This window comes from Mesitornis unicolor, unplaced genomic scaffold (genome assembly GCF_000695765.1).
Source record: "Mesitornis unicolor isolate BGI_N332 unplaced genomic scaffold, ASM69576v1 scaffold9387, whole genome shotgun sequence".
In the NCBI taxonomy this organism is placed as follows: domain Eukaryota; kingdom Metazoa; phylum Chordata; class Aves; order Mesitornithiformes; family Mesitornithidae; genus Mesitornis; species Mesitornis unicolor.
The window spans coordinates 34,297-56,272 of record NW_010198521.1 but is presented as its reverse complement, the minus strand read 5'-3'; the positions used below and the strand labels follow the sequence as shown (position 1 = coordinate 56,272).

The following is a 21,976-nucleotide window of genomic DNA, read 5'->3' as shown; positions in this document are numbered from 1 at the left end:
GCTGATTCAGTTAGAACTTTAAGAAATATAAAATGTGTTTGCATCTTCACTAACTTTATGAATAATTTTGAAGAGATTTCTATAAGCTTACGGTTCTAAAAATCCCTCTTCTCTTCACAGCCCTCTGAAGATATGGTGTCCTATGAGTCAGACCTTTACCGACAGCCCCATGACTATTACCAATATCTCAACAGTGATGGAGAGAGTCATGGTGGTAAGTTAAAAAATATCTCCTTGGAGCATTAAATCTCATGGGATACCACAGGGAAGAGATTTTGGACATTCAGGAAAAGAGCAAACATGTTGCTGTGATCTATAATGTATAGGCTTGTACTTTGAAATCAGAAACCAACAATGTTTTATTCTGCTTAATGGCACTGTTCCAACCAAGCAACTGCAACACTGTTTCTCTGTAAGAGAATTTTAGAAAGCACTGAATGATGCAAGGAGCTTCCAGGTTGTTCAGTGTATTGCCTCAGGGAGGTGGGAGCTCATGATCTCTATCCTTCATTATCTTCACTGTGTTTTTACTTTCTTCTGCAGATCAAAAGCACTCTTGCTTATTTCAGAACTCTTTGAGGACATGGATTTGCAATACTGTATTTCTCTTCTTGTGTTCTCATCTCCAATTACTGCTTGAATTAGGTCCTAAATACTCTATTTTTGCTTTCATTTTAATTCTTGCCTTCGTATTTGGCCTTTTTCAACTCCATATATTTCTCTCTTTCTTTTGATGCCTTTTGCATGCTGCCACACCTAGCTTTAACTTTCACTCTTCCTCCAGTACACCCAAGTACTTCCTCTCTCTCAATCTATGTAAAACTTCCTTCTAGCTGTCTGTACATAAACCTAGCTCAGTATAAAAATACTGTATAATTATTTATTGGTCAAATTTATGTATGTGATTTCAAAGCTTTGGTGTCTTTATATTTTCATGTCATCTGAGCACTGAACTCTAAATCAATGCCGAGGGGAGCGTCTTGCTTTGTGAATTTTGTCTCCTGTGCAATACAATGGTCCAGCAACACCACCCTGGAAATATCAGAGTCAATATTGACTCAGGAGGAAAAAGCACCGTTCTACTGTATCACTCATGGCAATCCCTTCAGATCCTGGAGTTTCCCTAAAAGACTCCCACTGATATAGCGACTAGACCCATCACTGCTTAATTTAAGACATCTAACAATTTCACAGCATAGCACTGTTTTATCTGTGGCAACAGAATCTACCTTAAGGGACAGCAAGTTACAGAATAGGATTGTTCTGGGCATTCAATGGAAAAAGAGTCCTACCTGAATTTGTTCTCTACATTGTGCCCAAGAAACACCTATGATATTCTTAATCCCTGGAGACAAAGAATTAATTCATTTTTTATAAGTTATCTCATGGCATCTGTCAAGTCACATTAATCAAACCCAGCAAATTCCACGTGGAAATTCAGGGTTTTTTCATTATAACCCGTACCTGTTTACACACCCATAAAAATGAGGATAACATTTATCTCAAAAGGCAATTGTGACAATTAAACAATAAATATAAAAGATGCCATGTAGGAAAAAGCACTGGGAAATAACTTTTCTGTCATTAAATCTAGGCTACCTCAAGCAACAACATCCCTTTGTCTTTCATAATCATAACATCCCATCTGTTTTACTGCTCATTTTTCTGTTTGAAGTCTGTTCCTAAGCTCCACTGCTCAGATCATTAACTCATTTTTACTCATCATAATGAACACAACAAAAACTTGAAAGTCTTTTATGTGGGTTATGGCCAAAGTACCTAAAGCCCACTCTGAACAGAAATTTGTGTCTCTAAACTTGTGTTACACTTCTCCTAAAGACACAAAAAAATATTGTTTATTTTTTTAATCCTACAGTAAGTGGTTATGGAGGAGGCAAATTAATCCTAGCCTGCACATTTCAATAAAATTTCTATTTATGAAAGCACCTGTAATGTAGTTGGTTGTGTCTAAATATTTAATATACACTATGCTTTCCTGAATTCCTCACAGTCCAAAAGAGCAATGAACAACCAAAGAATACAAAGTGGAGTGAAAAACACGAATTAACATGTTTTGTTTCTTTCCTGCAAACATTGACAAACACAACCTTGGCTTTTGTTTTGTTAATACGACAAAACTAGAGGGTCTTGAGAACAGCCCTGCAGAAGAGCAGGAAAGGGACGTCAGAAACTACTTTCAGAAATATGTACTAAGTGTTATGAACAATGTGGATTAAGGAACAATGACTGAAAAATTACAGGGAAACTGAGTAAATAAGGTGCTGAAGTGATAGCAGTAAAGTGAAAGAGCTGAGAACATTCTTGGATAAGAAAAAAAAAGAATAAATAAGCAGGCAGAATTGTGAGAGATTAGTTCAGCTTGGAGTACAGTGAGATCACTGGCAATATTTAAAGAATTATTTTTCAGATCTACTCAATAGCACTGTGGACCTCAAGGAAAAGGTACCAGATAAGGTAAATAGATACTACAAGATAGAATAATGCTTCTGACTTTGCTGATAAGGCACTGCTAAAGAAACAGAAAGTCCTGCTCAAGTGTCAGACTACCTCACTATCATTGCCAGCAGATGAAATCTGTGAAAGGGAGACGGCAGTAGCTTAATCTGTAGATCTTTGCTACATGAAATACTGTCACTTTTCCAGAAGATAATGCTGAAGGCAATCCTTACTCCATGTTTATGTGAGTAGGCAGTAAAGTGCACACAAATGTGTCTCACTGGTTTAATATGTGGGAGATTATTGTTAATAAGTGAACACCAAATTTAACAATCAAAAACACACCATCAAAATCTCCATATGTTCACAACATGCATTGTTTGCATTAGTTTTGTATACTGTAGTTTAACTATTTTTAAAACATTGTACTAAACACAGAGACAGTCATGCAAGACAGAAGCTGCTTCAAGTGATCATGTATTAGTCCATCACCCTACCCTGAGCTTGTATGCTAATAAGTCCGTAAATGTAATACAGCGTATTTTGTAACACTAATGCAACCTTAGTAATTACAAAATTCCACTGCAGCTTTGCCTCTAAGCTATTACTGAACATTATTGGTTTAGTAAAAATCACTTTTTTGTATGAATTTGAGTGCTGACCCTTGTTCACTTTGTTGCTAGCTTCATGGAACTTCCTAGGTTTTGTGATTTGGGATTTTATTTTCATCATATGATCATTTAAAAATCTCAGCTTTGATTCTGTTAGGATTTTAGCCTACATAGAAGTGGAGGAAAGTCCAAACATATGAACCCTTGTTTACAAGCTATATGGCAAACAGAAAGAACTCCAGACTTCATTAGAAAATCCCCTTGCTTCAAAGCCATTCTCATGATTTGCTGGGGCCTGACTCAGATTTTCTAACATTTGGTGTTATTAAAATAATGAAATATATAAAGTGAGAGCTAATGAGATCCTACTGTCATTATAGATAAGACTGGCTAGGAGCACGCATTTCACTCAACAGAGAGCAATTCTGTAGGGAATCAAGAAATTAATTTTCCAGTGTCTTTCAATATTTTTCTCATTTCCTCTATGAGTTTTTTCTTGGCTTGTTTTTTGCAGATGAGCAAAACACAGTGGGAACATCTAAGCCATACAATGTGGCATTGTGTAGGAAACTCTCCTAGTTCAGACTGAGTTGTAAGATCTGTACAGCACAGAGCAGAACCACTCAGAGACGTGAGCTCAGACCTCACCAGTTCAGCCATGTCAACGCAGTTGAATCCTTAGCCTGGGCAGGGTGCTGTGCTGACAGAGCTGTCACGTTTCCGGTGCAAGCGCTGGCTCATGAATTTCTGCACAGTTTTGCATTGTGTGAGGCAAATTTAGCCTGTTACTTTACATTATAAAAAATAACTTCCTTAAGCTTATTTCATATTCTAACTGCTGGTTCTAACATTATTCATCTATTAAAACAGAAGCAAAGCAATTTACATTGGTCAGAAGATGACTGAGAAAGTTCAGCTGTGTTCTCTCACTTGCAGAGTGAGAATCTATATCCATGGTAAATAATAATATCATGCCTTTAGGTTTGTTATTGCTTCCCAACAGGCTGACATCCTCTCTGTCATGGGAGGGAGTTCAGAATTCATGACTGTCCTTCCTCTAACCTTTCACTATATACAAGACCAAAACAAACATGATTTCCATGTCTCTATAGGAGAGAATTTTTTTCACATCCTCTTTCACTTCACGTGAAATTTCTCATAATGACTCCCTTGTGTAGCTATAGATTTTAATGACATTTTCCTTTACCCAAAGAATAGACACTTTCCATTTCTAGAATTTTTATCTCCTCTCCTTTTAATTCCTTCCACCTTTATATTTTTGAGAAAAGAACAGAGCTGCTATGTTTTGCTGACTGAACACTAACAAAGAACGCAGAAGTAAATAGCTGCTGCTAAGTCTAATAACTGCAGTCATAGATATTTAGAATTTTTTTAGATTTTCATGTGCAATAACTTAGCCAGGATGGTTAACTGCAGAGAGGCTTGTGGAGACAGAATTAAGAATTTCTCTTTTAATGTAACTAAAACAATATTGCTTTTCCTAAGCATCACTGTGAAATTATAGATAATTTAGAAAGAAATAAGGAGTTTTCCTCCTGTCACAACTTGAATGTTTGGACATAAGACATAGATTTATTTTGTAATGTGTTAGTATTATGTGGTCACTGCAAGTCCTTAAGTGCTGGCTATTAGTACTATTCTATTCCAGTATTTTTACAGCAGTACCTAATTCTATAAAAAAGAAATTAAGTAATGACTAGGCTAAATATTACAGAGTGATTAACAAGAATATGCATAAAAAGTGGTCCACAGGTTAATTTATTTGCCAAGGAAGATTTTAAAAGAACAGTTCTGGAGGCAGCAAGAACCTTGCCATAGACTCCAAAAATAACTTAGAGGGATCTTGAAGTATAAAAAACTGACTGCTGATAAAATATTTTTAAGAAGAATCAAAAATCCACTTGGAGTATGCACAAATACTCACGGCTATGCATGTTGGAAATGTACTGTGTTCTCTCTTGACCACCATAGTTATTACTATAGAAGACATTCTGCAGCTGAAGACCTGCCATTCACAGCCCTAGCGAGTTTTGTCTGGGCTTTGTCATCCTCACAATTATCCACTGAACTAATTTGCTGTAATAGATTGTCAAAGACACAGTGTCTTTGAGAATATACATTGCCATCTGACAGAGGATTTCTGCACAAGGAGTAGAGCTTTTGTTCTAGAGAGCAAGAGTACAGATTACCCCTGCAATGTATTTTCAACAATTTATTATACAGGGCTGCCCAGGGTATATGTGACCTCACTAACTAGCTCTACCTAGAGAGCTCTGCAGTAATATAACTCAGAAAAAGCACAAGTTAGTGTGGCTCAGTCTTCCAACTAAACAAAAAAGCTGTAGACCACGTTTGGTTCAAACACACACTCTGCCATTTCCTGGGTTGGACCAGATATTAATGTACCTGGGTACTTTGCACACATAAACCTTACTTTTTTACCAGAGAAACCAATTTTTTTCTCTAGCACTACAACATGAATAGGTGCTACTGTGCATCGTAATTATAGCTTTGGGCTATAAAATCCATACGTAACCCACAGAAAGCACTATACAACAAAGCAAAGAAATTATGACGTGATGCAGCAGCTCCTTGGATGCTTTATAAACACCTTTCCATCCCTTTCACATGCAGTGACATGGTTTATCCATGAATCAGAAAAGCAGGAAGGACAAAAAAAATAAACACTGATGTGGTAAATGGTCTGATAGAGCCTCCAAATTAGTATCTACAGGCCTGAGCCATAAAGGCAGCTAAAAGAGCTTACAATGTTTGGTATAAACATATCATTGAGTTCCCTCTAAAGGAATCCTCATTCAAAGTCACTATCCAAGATTTCAAATCCTCAGTGAGATTAGACCTAATTGTTTGAAACATAAGTGGGGAAAGATGAGGAGATAGAAGCTGAGAGAAAAAAATCAAACTGGTATTGAAGAAAAAAAAAACCACAGTCTGGGTAGTGTCATTCACAATAGCATCGTATTGCAGAACAAGACAAAGTGGAGTGGAGCATCTCCCTTATGAGGAGCGGCTGAGGGAGCTGGGTCTCTAGTTTGCAGAAGAGGAGACTGAGGGGAGACCTCATTCGTGTTTATAAATATTTAAAGGGTGAGTGTCACGAGGATGGAGCCAGGCTCTTCTCGGTGACAAACAATGATAGGACAAGGGGTAATGGACACAAGCTGGAACACAGGAGGTTCTACTTAAATTTGAGAAGAAACTTCTTCTCAGTGAGGGTAACAGAGCACTGGCCCAGGCTGCCCAGAGAGGTTGTGGAGTCTCCTTCTCTGGAGACATTCAAAATCCGCCTGGACGCCTTCCTGTGTAACCTCATCTGGGTGTTCCTGCTCCGGCAGGGGGATTGGACTAGATGAGCTTTTGAGGTCCCTTCCAATCCCTAACGTTCTGTGATTCTGTGATTCTGTGAAAATGTACAGCTACACTTGGAACATGTTCAGTTCTGTCCATCGCATTATCAGAAGGAAGTCAACAGCTAGGAGGGAGCTTGGAGAAATGTACAAGTTGGATTAGGGGGCGTCAATACACTGATTTATATTGAAAGACTGAGAGCTAAATACATGCAGCTTGGTTAAGGGATAATTCAGAGTAGATTGTAAGAGTACGTGATAGCAACCTGAAAACATGTGAAGGGTACAACAGAAATTATTTCTAAAAATACAAGGGCAGAAAACTCAGAATTGTAAGATGTAAATTAGAACTGTTACACTGAATACCATAAATAAATTTTGGTCATGCACAAAATTATGCATGAAAAGTTAAACTATGGAAGATTAGTTCCTAACTTAGTCAAAGTAGAGGACGTAATGTTGACTTTGATTTTAAAAAACAGAGCACACACAAATATGAGTATAATTATGCATGTAGCTACTGTATGTAAAAGAGAATTAGAATTTGAAATGCTTCACATTTCCTTTAGCAGATTTTAAATTTTGAGCAGCAAATATGAAATTCTAATAATTTCAGAAGTGTATATTGAACTAAAAAAACAGAAATCTAAAAGGGAGAGTGATATGAAATTTAATTTCAAAAGAAAATAAATCAGGAAACAGGATAGTGGTTATGTGAATTCCATTATGTTTTTGAAAAAAATTAAATTATCACAGAAATTTCAAACATACTAAAGAGAGAAAAAAGGTAGAGTCTTAGAGAATTCTTAGAGAATTTAGCCTCTCTGTAGACAGTGTACACCAGACTGCTGCAACAGTTTATTCTTGCTATATGTTACTTGACACAGCGACCCATGACTACGGGAAATATCTAGTAAAGTGCTGTTCCTTTTCTGCAGTATTCCCGTAATTTTTCTAGCAGAGTAGGATAAAGACAGAAGACAATTGCAGAATAATCTGTAAATTTTCTCTATCTCCTCATTTCTGTGCCATGAGGAAGAGTGTAATGAGAATATGATAATATGTAAATCAGTAGAATTTGTTGCCTCAAGAATGAAAATGTAAGACTTTTATGGTGTCTTCTTGAGAAAGGTGCCAGCATTACCATCTTCTGAATCTTGTGTTAAATTATCATTGAAGTCCATCTTTCCATCTAAGAATACTCTCCTAAATTAAGTAGCCTAAGTATTACTTTCCAGCCACAGGCATTTATGATATTAGGAAAAGAAACTTTACAGGGGCCTAGATAGATTGTCACCAGCGACAGACAGGTCACCAGGGATGGTGTGGAGAGGGCAGACAGGACAGTGACAGGAGTAGGAACCAATGAAAGACAGGCAAATGTCATGTTTCTTAATCTTGTAATGACAGACAAACTGTTTTTATTTTCTTTAGATCATTACTGGGAATACCATCCACACCACATGCACAGTGAGTTTGAGACCTTTGGAGACAATCATTTCACAGAACTGCAGAGCGTGCAGCCGCCCCAGCTGCAGCAGCTGTACAGGCACATGGAGATTGAACAAATGCATGTCTTGGATTCTGCAATCCCAACCACACACATCGGACTCAACCATCAGGTATGGTCACCAACTCTTACTCAGAATTTAGGATGATAATTAAGTGTAAGGAAAGTAATGTATCAGGTAGTGCATTCTATTATGTGAAAGAGATTGCTGAAATGAGTTACACAAGTTCTTCCTGCACAAGCAGTTGATATAAAACTCTTCATTCTTAGGACAAATGTGGTTTAAGCATTCTTTTTATCTGGATGAGGAGGAGTCATATTCCTCAAGCTGTGCCTAAAAGCTCTTCTGAAATTCTGCAGAGGAACTGGACCTGAGAAACTGTGCATTGTCATAGCAAGGGTATCTGAGACTACTGGGAAGTATTCAGAGCCTCAAAGTAGTAGGAAAGTTTTAAGTATTTCCAAAAAACTCTGACAATTTCATATGACCTGTATAAGAAATGCTAACAAAGACAAGTCAGTGGTAGTTTTGCCACAGTGAAACAGACTATGAGGACAACCTACTTGTATTTTCACCTGAAAGTAAGTCATAAGGCAAAATACACTGTCTTGCCTCTGCTCAGATATTACATGAAGCCAGTCAAATCCCTGCAAAAAAATATACTTTATTGTACATAGCCACCAAAGTGCCATTGAATGCTCATTAAAGCTGAAATTATAAGGGGTTCCATGGTACTGCAAAGATACTAAGGAAAGTGGCTGCAAAGATCACTTTTTACTCTTGATTCTACAAGAATATGCCCAAAGTCATTACGAGGAGCAATAAGAAAGCTGGGGGACATTGTGCTAAGGAGTTTCCCAAAGCAGGCAAGCTCCAAACAATGTGTTAAATACCAGATGGAGTAGGACTGAGGTCAGAAAAAATAGTGCTGATTACAGTGGTGCATATGATGGTGCCATTGCTGAAGTTCTGTGAGAGAAACTGCATGCATGGAGTTGTCATTTTGGGCTTCTTTGTTGAAAGCAAACTGAAATTGTATACAAATTCATCAAATTTATTGATGAAAAACAAAGAAGGAAAAAAATGAGTGATAAGTTAGCACTGTCAACAGGAAACTGACTACAATCCAGCAAACTTCTCATCTACTACTCAGAAAAAAAAATCAGGAATAGAATATAAGATGTAGATAACAACAAAGAATTAGGAACAGAAAGTTACAAATATAAAAAAATGCTTCATGGAACAGCAGTCTGTGGGAAGCTTCAAGTCGTTTCAGTTGCTCACTGCAACTGCTAATACAGAATGATCAACCGTTACCTCCAACCAAAGGCAAAAAATAAAAATTAGCCCCACTGTGGATGGATGTCTGTGGAAGCACCACCAAAAAATAAAAAAGGGTGCTTCTGCGTAGCCCACTTCATTCTACTCAGTTATCGTCTTTCATTTCAGGATGAAAGGCAGAGGATTAATTTTGTTGCAACTTTTGATAAAGACCACTGTGCACTCCCTGCCCCCCGCCATGCCAAGTTGCAGAAGATAACAGTAGGCAGAATTCACCACTGCCCTCCTCTTCCTTACCAGCTGGGGATCTTTGGCTTTTTACTTTAACCTACAGTAGCTCATGTAAGTGGTACTCAGCATGCTCTGAGGTTGAGGCTTTGGTGTGTCTCAGCCACAGTCCTAGGCAACATAGTATTATTCAAGGCATTTTCAAAGAAACAGAAGCAGGAAGCAAGCTTTAATCCTCTGCTGAATTTGCCAGTTACTGACAGCGCCCATGCTTGTCGTGCAATATCAGAGTTACAGTTTGCAAATAAAGGAAGAACATGCAAATATATTTCTCTGATTTTCTGTTGATATCACATTATTTTGTGAAATTAAATCTGAAGCTCAAGCTGTTCTTGGGCAAGGTTTCTTTAAAAAGTTTTGTCAGCCTGCCAACAGGTGCTCTCACCAAACAATAAATTAAGAATAGTCATTTTGAAAGGAGAATGAAAGAAAAGGTTGGAAAATTGTGAAGACCTTTAAAAAGAGGAAAATCGCAAATAGAAGCCACAGACCCTGGTAGCCAGCAGTTTCTTAAGCTGTCTCTCTCCAGAACTGTATTAATAACCTGGCTCTTTCAAACACACTAGCAGATCCTCTGTGACTCTGTGTAACATAGCTGTGTGACACTGTATGTATCGACCTAATGCTGAGTTTCAGGCACAAAGTCAGTGTAAGCAAAAATATGGCAGATTTGGAAAGTGGGGACAGTGTGGGGGAAGCTTACTCAACTCCCCAGGTTGGCCTCTGCAACTCCCTTTGCTTGTGAGACACCATTCCCCCTCCCTCCTCCACAGCACTCTCCCACCGCCCCCCTCCAGCTCCAGGGGAGCCATTTCCTTACTTTCACACCACTCCCCAACACACTCCAGGTTTCCACAACCTTTTTCTCCCCAGGGGCACCAAATCTCTGTTCCCCTCCCATGTAGGATATTGTTCCACCTTCTCTATCCCCTGCCCCCATGGCAGAGTCTCTCCCTTCCTTCCTACCCCTGAGGCTGCAGCTTTCTTAACTGTAAAAAGCTAAAGGTGACTCTGTGGTGAGGGCTGAAGTTTCACTCTCGGGGATCTGACAGGAAGCTTACACACACTCTTACCCAATCCTGGCCTTCCTGCCAGATCGACTCCAGCCAATCTGCCAACTCATTAACCGCCAGCTGCTGCACCCCAAAACCAGCCCTTTGCACACTCCTTATTGGGACATTTTGAGCTGGTACAAAACTCATCTGAAAAGCACCACCCGGCAAAGCCCGACATGGGGTGGGTGGTGTGACTAATGAAGTGAACACCCACTGCCCACTTCAGTGCCTAAGGTCTCCTGAGGAGGGAATCAGACTTTCTCGGTGGAGGGCAGGAAAAGCAATTCAGAAGGAGCTCACCTTCCAGGACTATCAATCTGGCCCACTTAATGAAAAGCACGTTCTGTATGCTGCTGGGTTTGGGGGATGTTGGTTGGGCTTTTTTAAAACAGGAATTGAGTTCTCTACATCTCTCAAACTGATTGGTTTCTCATTCTTAAGAATAATAACTCATGGCAACTGGTCCTGATCCCTAACAAACCAGACTGCAATTGAGAATGTACAGAGCCAAGGTATATTCCACACTGCTCCTGACAAGCCCTCTATATATGGCCAAGGGAATTTAGCACAAAAACTGGCTTGCTAGCTTTGCAGATGAGAAATCCCCATTAATGGGGAATTTTCAGATAGCCACTTAGGTAAAGAAAATGTGAGCCAATATGATGTATCCTTTATCTCAGTGGTAAGGTCATTCCCCCTTGTCACAGGGGAAATTCAGGACAGGAAGCTGACAGACCATGTATCCCCATCCCCAGAGCTGGATGCAGTCCTGTAGGGATTCAGTACTGTCAGAAGGTACTATGCCCGAGAAAGGAAGAGAACAACAGAGCCAAAGCAGACACGCTAGGGCCGAAGTGTTCAGCTCTTTCAAATTTAAAAAAGTAGTTTCAGAAGGCCTGTGAAGAAAAAAAAAGTTGTTCTCAAAAGCGGTTTAACCTGGGGATAGGCAACAGGAATCAGAAACTCGTTAGGAAGAATGGTAGCTTTGAGGAGGTATGGAGGAAGAGGGGCAATATCACTTGCATAGGACATAACATATGGGAAAATTCTAACTTTTACAACCTCCTTCCCTCCTGTAAAGATGCATCTATGTACATGTGTAAGTGTTGATTGTTAGCTGGAAGTGTTTCTTAATTGCGTAGTATTTATTACAAATGCCAGCAACTAAGTCACTCAGTATTACTCTAGACATTCTCATATACCTCCTACTTTCTCTCCCCTTTTGTGTCTATCTCCATGATGTTTCCTTTTTTTAACTTGATGCCCCACTCTTTTTTACTACCTCCTCCCTCTACTGCTCTTTTTCTCCCAAAGGTGTCCTATTTGCCCCGGATGTGCCTACAGTACTCCTCCCCACCGCAGCCCAGTTCTGATGAGGAGGACATTGAGAGGCAGAGCCCCCCATTGGAGGTATCAGATGGGGAGACTGATGGCGTGGACCCTGGGCCTGGAATTATGCATGGAGAAACAGGTCAGTGAAGACAGAGGGACTGTGTCAAGCTACGTGCTGAGCAGCTGTTACAGTACCATGATGATAATGAATAAAACTGTAGAATTACTATGCTAGTATTTTATCCCACTGCTGAAGCTTCACATTCTCTGCCTCCTTGCACTTTCCTGTCCTCTGAGTCTTTTATGACCATAACCATGTCTATATCTCAAATCTCATTTCTTCACGTACTCCTACTTCCTCCTTCTGCCTTGCCTCTTCAGGCTTCCTCTCAGCTTTTGCCATTTCTACTCCAACTTCCATTAACAGATGGGAAAACCAAGGCAAGAAGGTCAAGGAACTGATTTTTAAAAATACTGAGCTCTGTTTGCTCAGTACCTGAAAGTACTTCAGTATAACCTGCCCAAATGAGGTACAGATTAGTTTCAAATTAGCAATGTTTTTCAGTTAGCTTCAAATTAGCAAATTAATTTCAAAACAAGAGTTTGGCCTTTGGAATTCCTTATCCTTGTTTTTAATTTCTTTTTTTTGGTACATCAATCCACATTATGTCCTTATGATGTAACACTATTGTTATAAATGTTGCAAACTGAAGATGTTATGTGGCTTGCAAGCTATCTGAAACAGTTTTATGAATTATATGGAACGACACGCTAATACTAATGCTCCACTGCCTTTCTTCTCTGACTCTGATACAGGCAGCAAGAAAAAGATACGTCTGTATCAGTTCCTTCTGGACCTTCTTCGCAGTGGAGACATGAAAGACAGCATCTGGTGGGTAGACAAGGAAAAAGGTACTTTCCAGTTCTCCTCCAAACACAAAGAAGCACTGGCACATCGCTGGGGCATCCAGAAAGGCAACCGCAAGAAAATGACCTACCAGAAGATGGCACGGGCTTTGAGAAACTATGGCAAGACAGGGGAGGTCAAGAAAGTCAAGAAGAAGTTGACCTACCAGTTTAGTGGAGAGGTGATGGGAAGAGGGGTCACTGATAGGAAGCATTATTCTCACTGAGGCCATGGGACCCTAAGCAAGAAAAATATTAAGACCTCCTGGCTGGATACCAGCAGAGGAGATGGACGCATCTTTCTCTTTGCTTCTTGTGCCCCCTTCTCTGCCTTTAAAGGGCCTTTACCGTCAGGTGTTTCTGGTACGAATTCCCTTCTTCAGCATCTGAGAATCCTAAACGTGACAGAATTCATTGCTTCCATCCTACAAGCTGGACACAGTTGGGAAATTCAAACAATGTACAAATATATTATTGTCAGGAAAGATTTTTTTTATTGTATTGTAACTAAAGAATATAGCTGATGAAGTTTTGCCTTCAAAGAGGGTGCTGTGTCATTCACAGTGACACTGCATTAGCTTACAGCTTTCAAACTAGCATTAATACAGGCTCTGCCGCAGCTCTCAAAGCTAGAGAGAAGTTTGCAGATCTTGGAATGATACTCGTTCTTTTAAATAGTGATAACATGTACATATTTAATAAAATTCAATATAATGAAGTTCTGGTGTTTGCATAATAAATGATTACTTCACAAAAGTTCTCATGTGAATTCAGTTATGCAGATACAGCTCCTGTTGTGGTATCTGAACAAAAAGCACACTGGGTTATAAGGCCTTACCCATCTGTCACTACTGTTTAATTTACTTAGAAAATCATCAATGCTGTCAAACTAAGTAACAAAGGTAATAGGTGAGATACATTACTGTGAAAAAGACTACAGTACTGAAGTCAGTTTTAAAATACAGATATGTATATATCCATCACTGTATTTTCCTATTTTTATTCACTTATACCAAGAATGGCATTTATAGCTCTATCCAGTTTAGAACATAACAATTAACCATGTTCTTCTGTGGTTTCACTCATTTTCCTGCTCCTGTTCTTTCCTCTTGCTTTCTCACCTCCACACTGATAACTTAATTTTAGCTAATAAACTTTTCTGGGAAATAAGTTTCATTTAATCATGCCTTTGCAGAATTCTAGTAGAAAAGGTTTTCGAGATTTAAATGTGGATTTTAGTCCCTACTGTAGAAAAATTAATAGTCACTAGTAACAACTGCATTGTATAGATTCCACTTAAAATGCAAAATAAAAGATAATTCAACACCTGAGATATGGTGGGAAAGTTAACCAGTACATCTAAACACAGAAAAGAAAACCAAAGACAACCAATACTGAGAAAATTAGTATTTTAACATGATTTAACATATCTCAACTGCATTCAAGCACTCGGGAATCAGGAAATATCATAATGACTCTTCTAAAATAGATGATGTGAAATGAGATGGGTCTAGAATGAAGAGAAGGATCTTGTTTAACAATATTAAGTCTATTAAAACATGCCAAATAAGACAATTTGGAAGTCATAACTAAGTAACATAACTAACTTGAAGATTTTCAGAGCTTGCTCCTCACTGAAACCAGAAATAGTTGAAAGTGATGAGCTTCCTACAGACCTGAGTTCTCAAAATTATATCTAAATGTAGTCAGTTTTATCTGCACTAACAATCTCATTGTGGAAGTGAAACGTCTGGTGCCACCACTGGGCTACAGTGTCTCCTTGGAGTCAAACAGAAAAAAGCTCCTGCTTAAAAAAAAATCTTCCAATGTTGGTAGCACTTCCAATTTTTCCTCCCAGTTCATGAACACGATAAATACATCTCTCAATGCCATAAATCACTTGATTTTTTTAACTTAAAAGTGGGTGAGGGCTTTAGAACTTTCTCTATCGAAGATAAGAATAATAAACAGAAATTATCTTTCAGTCTTAAAAAAAATATTGAACCTAACTTTTAGTTACTGTTCTTTGAGGATCGTGTATATTCTTCTAGTCAAATATTTTTTATTCAATTAGGGTTAGGATATGTCAAAGCTATAAAGAAATTTAAGAAAAGATTTTGTTTCTGAAGTTGTACTGTAAGAATTTACTTTCTATAGGACACAGTGTAATACTCACTGACTTAGATGCAGATAAACTCCGTCTGCATCCATATTGCAGTTGTAGGGTGGAAGCTGACGACAGTGAAGGTAGCTCTCAGAAGACCAGAACAGCACTCAGCACTGACGCAATTAGGGTTTCTTCAATGCTGAGCTAGAAACTCAGGACTTCTCTGCTTGGTACTGATCATGACTCTTCACCACTGACTTGCTACTGGAAAGACATAAAAGACATCTGCCCTCATCAGACTTGCAGACCTGATATTCAAGAAAACTAGAGAATTAATTCTTCTCTTCATAAAAATATCTTTATCACCAACACAGCTTGAAAAGCAGAACCGATCATTCTCTGACACCATAATTTGGAGGAGAAGGATCATTTCCTCTTGCAGGAAAACTAAGATGACTGAAAAGAGTGAACTGGTGAGCTAATTGTGGAGATGTTTAGGATATCACAAAAGACATTTCAAGCCTGTCAAAAAGCCTTCTTAGATCTCAGAGACCTAGTTCTCCATTTTCCTAGTAGGTCTTGCATAGAAAACAATTAAATGCTGGAGAAATAATACAAAATTAAAATAAAAATTCAAACAGAAACAACAAGAACCTTTAAATGAGTGATTTGAGTACTGTGCATTAGTACAAAATAGTATTTTAGAGCAGCTAGTTGTACTTGAATTAAAGAATTCGCATTTTACACTGGTCTTGGCCACAAGTAACATGGAAATGGAAGAATCTGAGGAAAAATATTTCTGGGAACAGTATTATTTATAACTAAAACATTTTTAAAAATACTATTGAACATAATTTAAGAAACAGGTTTAAAATTTTCTTTACCACCAAAATTGAAATCTTTTTCTCTTCCTCTTGTTACTGCTTTGAAATAATGTTTCTAAAATTATACACTCCCCATCTGTTTCTGGTTAAGTTTTTCATCTGTGGCATAAAGAGTCTGAATAATCATGTGTTGCAGCTGCGAAGGAGACCAAATGATGATGCTTCTCCACCACAGCACCGTTTGTATCCTGTCCAATCGAACCGGTCTGGTTAGTAGACTGTCTAATCAAGCTGCATTATCGCCATTCAGTTGCACATGCAGGCAGAAGCTCTTTGGCTGTTTTAGAGAAAAAGACCAAAATTAATGTGACAAAATCACTGGTTCAGGAAAATTACAGAGAAGCCAGCATTCCATTTTCCCTGGAAATGACCAAGTACCAGGCAGGTAGACGTGCTGGATATGTCGGGTCATTGTCTGCAGAGATGACCTCTGATTAGCACAAGTTTATTGGAACATTTTGCAGCCCACTGATGCTAGAGATCATCAATCCTCTTTCAAAGCAAGCATTCATACCACAGCTGGATATTCAGCTTACATATGACCTTTGCAGCCTGCTTTGAAAAAACAAACACCTTTATTACCTGCTGAGTAGTTTCTCATCGATTTTTGTGGAAAGATTATTCAGAAAACCATTGCTGAGCTAAATCCAAAATACCAAACTTCCTACATTATTTTAGACTCTCTCCAGCCATTCATCAGAGGTGAAAAAATTGTACTGGCTGTACTGAGGGATAATCTGCTTAAAATAATTTATAAAGATAGCATATATTTTTTAACTCTATCCAGGCAGAGAGAGTTTTAGACATTTCTAAATCTGAGCTGCTACTCACCTACATCAGACAGAACTGCAGTGAAAGATGTTATCATTTGTTTTTGCCTGACAGTCCACATTTATCAATTCCCCAAAATTTCCTGAAAAATTCATATTTATATATTTATATCCTAATATATTTAATGTTTTTGACTCCTCCTTCATTAAATTTTATCTCCATAGCCTCATTTTTAGATCCATACACTGTCAGAGACTTTGTTTGTCTTCATTTTTTATTACAACAGGGCTTATGCTCTGTATTTTGCCAGGGTTTTTTTGCCTCAGCAAATCTTCTGCCTTCAGACCTCTGCATGACGAAAGTCACTTCATAATCATCAAGTTTAATACAAACTGTAGTGCCAACTTCATAACAAGTACATATATTACATGACAGATCGATTCAGATTTATTTATAAATTATTTATTTATTGCTTTAATTTTGCTTATAATTTAACTGCACATTGTAAATTCATAGCAGAGGCTTTATCACTGATGATAATACAATAAGTATTTCTACTTTGACAAGGGCCAGAACAGTGTTTTCTGTCTGGGAATCCCACTCTTATGTGTTTAAAATGTATGGCATACCGGTAGAAAAGACTATGGTATGACACAGGCTACAGCTCTCTGTGGGTATTACAAGAATTTGTGTTTATTTCTAATTGATTTTTTGTGTTAACTTGCAATCTCACCACCTTGCCTTGTTCTAAACAATACTCAAACCAGATTTACATAGTTTTGCATACCCATATAGCTAAACCACTAAAAATGTAAAGCTTGTAATAAACCAAGCTATGGTAATGAACCCACTAATCTTATACTACTGTCAAGTAGATAAAGAGCTTCACTCTTTGAGGCAACTGTAACATAGCTAAAACTTCACCACATTTCACCTTTCCTCTCTAACTAATTTGTGTGTTGCAAGTCAGTTGGTTCAGTTGAGCCTGTGGTATTAGGGAGGTCTGTCTATAACCCAAGCTATCAGAGTCCCATTACAAGAGCTGGGAAATGTGTAATTCTTCCAAGGAACATGAGAACAGCAGTAGGCTGCATATAGTCTTTCTCATTTTCTCACTCATAGCTCATCTCTGTCTGCTTTAGCCCCATTTATTACTCTCACAACACCTCACATCACCACACAGGATCACAGAGTAACTTGGGTTGGAAGGGAAGTCTGGAGGTCACCTCATCCAACTCCCTACTCAAAGCAGGTTTCTCAGGGAAACTTTCAATTTTCTGTTTCTTTCCATTCTCTCCACTCATACAGCCACATCCCCCTTCTTCATGCCTTCAGTTCCCCACAGTGTTACTTTTGACTACTGGGGAGCCAAAGCAGTACGTGAGAATGAGCAGAGCAGTCTATGGACAGGAGGAGAATGAGGATGTGGTAGAGCAGATAAGGTTTACCAGGAGGTGGTGGAGGAGAAGGAAGGGTGGGAGGAGGTGTTGGGGAGACCAAGGTTATGCAAAGGATTGGGGAAGCGGCTTTGTGGTAGGAAGGAATGCAGTTTCTGTGCTTTAAGGGCTCCCTCTGAGCTTTTGTTTTAACTCCCCAGCAGCAGAGCAGCAGAGCTCTTTGTATGAGAAGCCCTTTGACCACCAATGCCATTGTGCAGAATGCTCCAATGCCCCTGCCTTATGCAAAGTGAAGAATGTTTGGGTGCTGAGCTGGGCATTTGTGTATACAAATCAGTTTGGGTTTCTTCTAGATTTAACTGACTAATTTTTCTGAGTTTTAAGTGTTCGCTTTTAGAAATACAACTATGGAATTCTTCTTTAGACATTCCCTCTTTCACCTTTTCCCACCCACCAGCACTCTGTTCCTCTCTCAGCCAGTCCTGGCTATCCACTCCCAGCTCCTCATTTAGCTTTTTCCATCTCTAGACTTAACCACCAGGCACCTCCGTGTTTATTAGATCCCAGTTGCTTTATTCTCAATGTCAGGTTTCAACTTTTGCCCAGCTAGTCTTGTTTCTTCCTCTCAGACTAACTTTTCTCACATGTACCTCTAGTCAGCTTCTCTTTATGTGAATGATTCTCAATTCCAATGTATTTTTTCAGCCATTTAGTTTTCCCATCCTACGTCCTCTTACAGTTTCAGTCTTATCACTTACTGACTCCCAGTTCTCTTCTCTCCCTCTCATATGTACCCCAGCTCTCCATTCAATGTTCTTGTCCTTTGAGGATCTATTTCAAACCCCTCCCACAACCTCTAGCCTTAATTTTCTTCTCCCCACCCATACCCTTCAGTCATATATTCCTTTTTTGTTGTCCCACTCTACTTGGTGTGTCCTCTTTTATCTTTAAAGGTTCAGTTCTTTGCCCCCCACAGCTCTCCCCTGTATTTTATATGCCCTCAGGGAGATGCTATTTGGAGCACAGGACAAACATGCTGTTTGCTCTTAGTTCAAGTGTGGGGATTCAGCCCAAGCCCCACAGTAGCCCTAAGACAAATGCAAAGAAAATTCTGCTGACCCTAAACCGTGACACCCCCTACACTGGACCCAACTGACATAGTCAAAACTTCTTCAGGGGATAAAATCTAGAAAGTTCTCACTGAGCATGTGTAAACTGCATTTTTTCTATAGTCTAGAATATGGAGCAACTCAGGTTGGATATCATGAAGCCGGTTGAAAGTACATCCCTGAAATGAAAGCAAGTTAACTGTCAAATGTCCAGAAAGTTTTCCTGTGTAAAGGACAACTCTGATATGCAGGATTAGCATTACTCAGATCTCCCAAGCCCTTGTAAAATTCTGTCAGTGAGGACAAGTGCCTTTGCATTGTACACACCCCAGAGCTCTGTGTTTCAAAAGCACAAAGGAACCAGTCTGCCTGATTTCGTGGGTGCAACGCTGCTGGACCTGTGCTCTGCACTGAGCACAGGACATGAGTCCCACCATTCACACCAGTAAATCCATAAGCTCTGGAACCGGGAGTTAATTTTACAACCTTGTCCTCAGAAACTGCTGATTCACAGAGAAAGCAATATTTTTACAAAACAAAACTATGAGGCAGGGAGACAAATAAACAGAGACAGAGATGAGAAATTAAATGGCATGATAGAAACTAAAAGCAAAAAAAGCCCAAAGTAGAAATGCAATATATAGATTTTTCCACCTGGATAGCTACATTTGGGCAAAGTCATAACAATCTAGAAACTTAGCCTTTTAATAGCAGGTTGGATAGTCTTATTAGAAGGAGGTGTTGCTAACTTATAGCTAATTTATATCTTATGTCTATAAATAATAAATCCTCAGGTTTCTCTGCAGAAGCCATGCTGCAGCTATCCAGAATCAGGCAGATACATCACACAGCCTGTCACTGCAGGCCACCTATTACTGTCATTTTTGAACTACACGATGAAGCCACTGTCTGAGTCACAGAACAATAATTTCAGAGTTGCAGGACAATTCCTCTGACAAGGAAGGACATCTTTTCCCTCTCATTCAATTCTTTTTATAGCAAAGCCCCAGAGACATTTATTATGTGTCACTTGTACATCACTTTCATTTGAATATAGGATGAAACTTCATTCACTTTCAAAAAAAATGTCTAGTGCTGTGGTGCACTGGTTATCACAATCGACTACACATCTACTTTGGGCCAGTGCAGCCATCACTATCTTATATTTCATTTGCATAGCAGTTTTGGAATTAAAAATGGCTACATAACTGAAGAAATATAATGTAGAAAATGCTAGAAAATCTTTACTATTACAACAATGCTGCCACCTGGTAAACAGAAGTGTAATAGCAGGGAAGACTTTGATTTTGCTCTGCCTTGAATGTGCAGACACTATTTTAAATAACATTTAAAATCACAAAAGCTGCAGAGTTATAACTGGAATAGGATCGTTCCCCTGCACCAGATTAAATCATTCTTGTGGCTCTGTTTCATTGCGGGGAAGAAGTAACTCATACCCTCCCCAGATTAAATTTGATTCTGAATCCTGGAAAGTATCTACGAAGAATAACCAGCTAAGTGACTGACTCACCACAGTAACTGAATTAAATATACCTGATTTTGAGCACACAAGTAGTCAGAATTAAGTCCACATTTAATGTTATTCATGTCCTCCAGTAAGCAGCTTGCTGAATTGAAAATATACCACTAAATGTTTACATAAAGAATCAAATCTACAGTGATAAAGATATGAAATAAATAAAATGAAATCCTGATAAAAGAGTTCTGAAGAAAATAAGACATCAGGTGTTGTCATAGGTAGAATATCCATTCATGGAAAGCAAAATGCTACAACAGGAAACAAGGAATATGTATTTAAACAGAGAAAAAAAACCCCTCACATATATGGGAAACATGAGAGGGGAAAAAAGGGAAACAAGAAATGCATTGGGAAAAGGTTCCCAGGCACTTGCATGAGTCCATAAGTCTTCAACTCTAAAACAGATTCTAAGTATCTGTAATAAATAAGCAGGAGAGAGTGCAAAAGATAATAAACTTGTTTATGTGATCCCAGCAAACATCACTGGGATGAACCGCATACTATACTCTCTACATTAATAAAGAAATGAAGAGTATATTTTCTAACTTTCTTTTCTAATACACAATGCAAATATTTCTTTGTCTTATATATTTTTAGTGGCCTATCATCCTAGCATATGAGATTTTTCAGATTAGCATAAACTTCTTTCAAATTCCCTAGGAAATAGTGTCTCCCAGCCAGTTACTGGGATCCTACCCTCAAACTACACACCCTTGAAATACAATCTAATGAATAACTTTATCTCCTTTGAATGGCAAAACAGTTTAGATCATCCCATAAATTTCCAGAAACATACAAACACAATTATTCTGCAAGCCATGCGATGGCAGGATGAGTTCTTGCCCTGGAGAAAGCAGGACCCTTCCATTACCCTCAAAGTGATGGAAGCGACCTCTAACAGACACATGCCTGACAATTTTACAGACAAACACTTAACAATAAGGAAGTGGCAAAAAAAGGAAAATATTTCCATATGTAACGTCAGGTTTAAAAGTGTTTTCATGTAGATTTACATAGTTGCATTTTTTGGAACTAAAAAATTGGAAGTGCTGTGACAAAAATATAGAAAACAACTAACATTCAGACACTGAATGGCAATTTCTGTTCTCCCAGAACAAGAGGATATTCAAATTAGAAGTTGGAAAATCCAGAATCAGTAATAGAATTTCTATTTTTACAATGTGCATTTCAACAGTGGAAAATATTGAGTCCAAGGAGTTAATGTTATTTTAGGGAGTAATGAGTGTTTAGGTGAATCAATAATATTGAGAGTTCCAAGAGCTTAGAAGAGATATTTAAGATGTACTTAATTTAATATCTATTAGCATTCAGAATGAG

General features: G+C 38.5%; 1 protein-coding gene across 2 annotated transcripts in view; it reads left to right on the top strand.

Moving 5' to 3' along the window:
• SPI1 (Spi-1 proto-oncogene) overlaps positions 1 to 13,586 on the top strand; it is a 20,866-nt gene extending 7,280 nt beyond the window's left edge. For both annotated transcript variants that reach the window (XM_010189173.1, XM_010189172.1), the window contains 4 exons: positions 121 to 214; positions 7,892 to 8,079; positions 11,907 to 12,063; positions 12,741 to 13,586. In XM_010189173.1, the coding sequence (XP_010187475.1) occupies positions 121 to 214; positions 7,892 to 8,079; positions 11,907 to 12,063; positions 12,741 to 13,057 (756 nt within the window). In that variant the 3' untranslated portion in view covers positions 13,058 to 13,586. The remainder of the gene's footprint in view (positions 1 to 120; positions 215 to 7,891; positions 8,080 to 11,906; positions 12,064 to 12,740) is intronic.
• Positions 13,587 to 21,976: the final 8,390 nt, after the last annotated feature.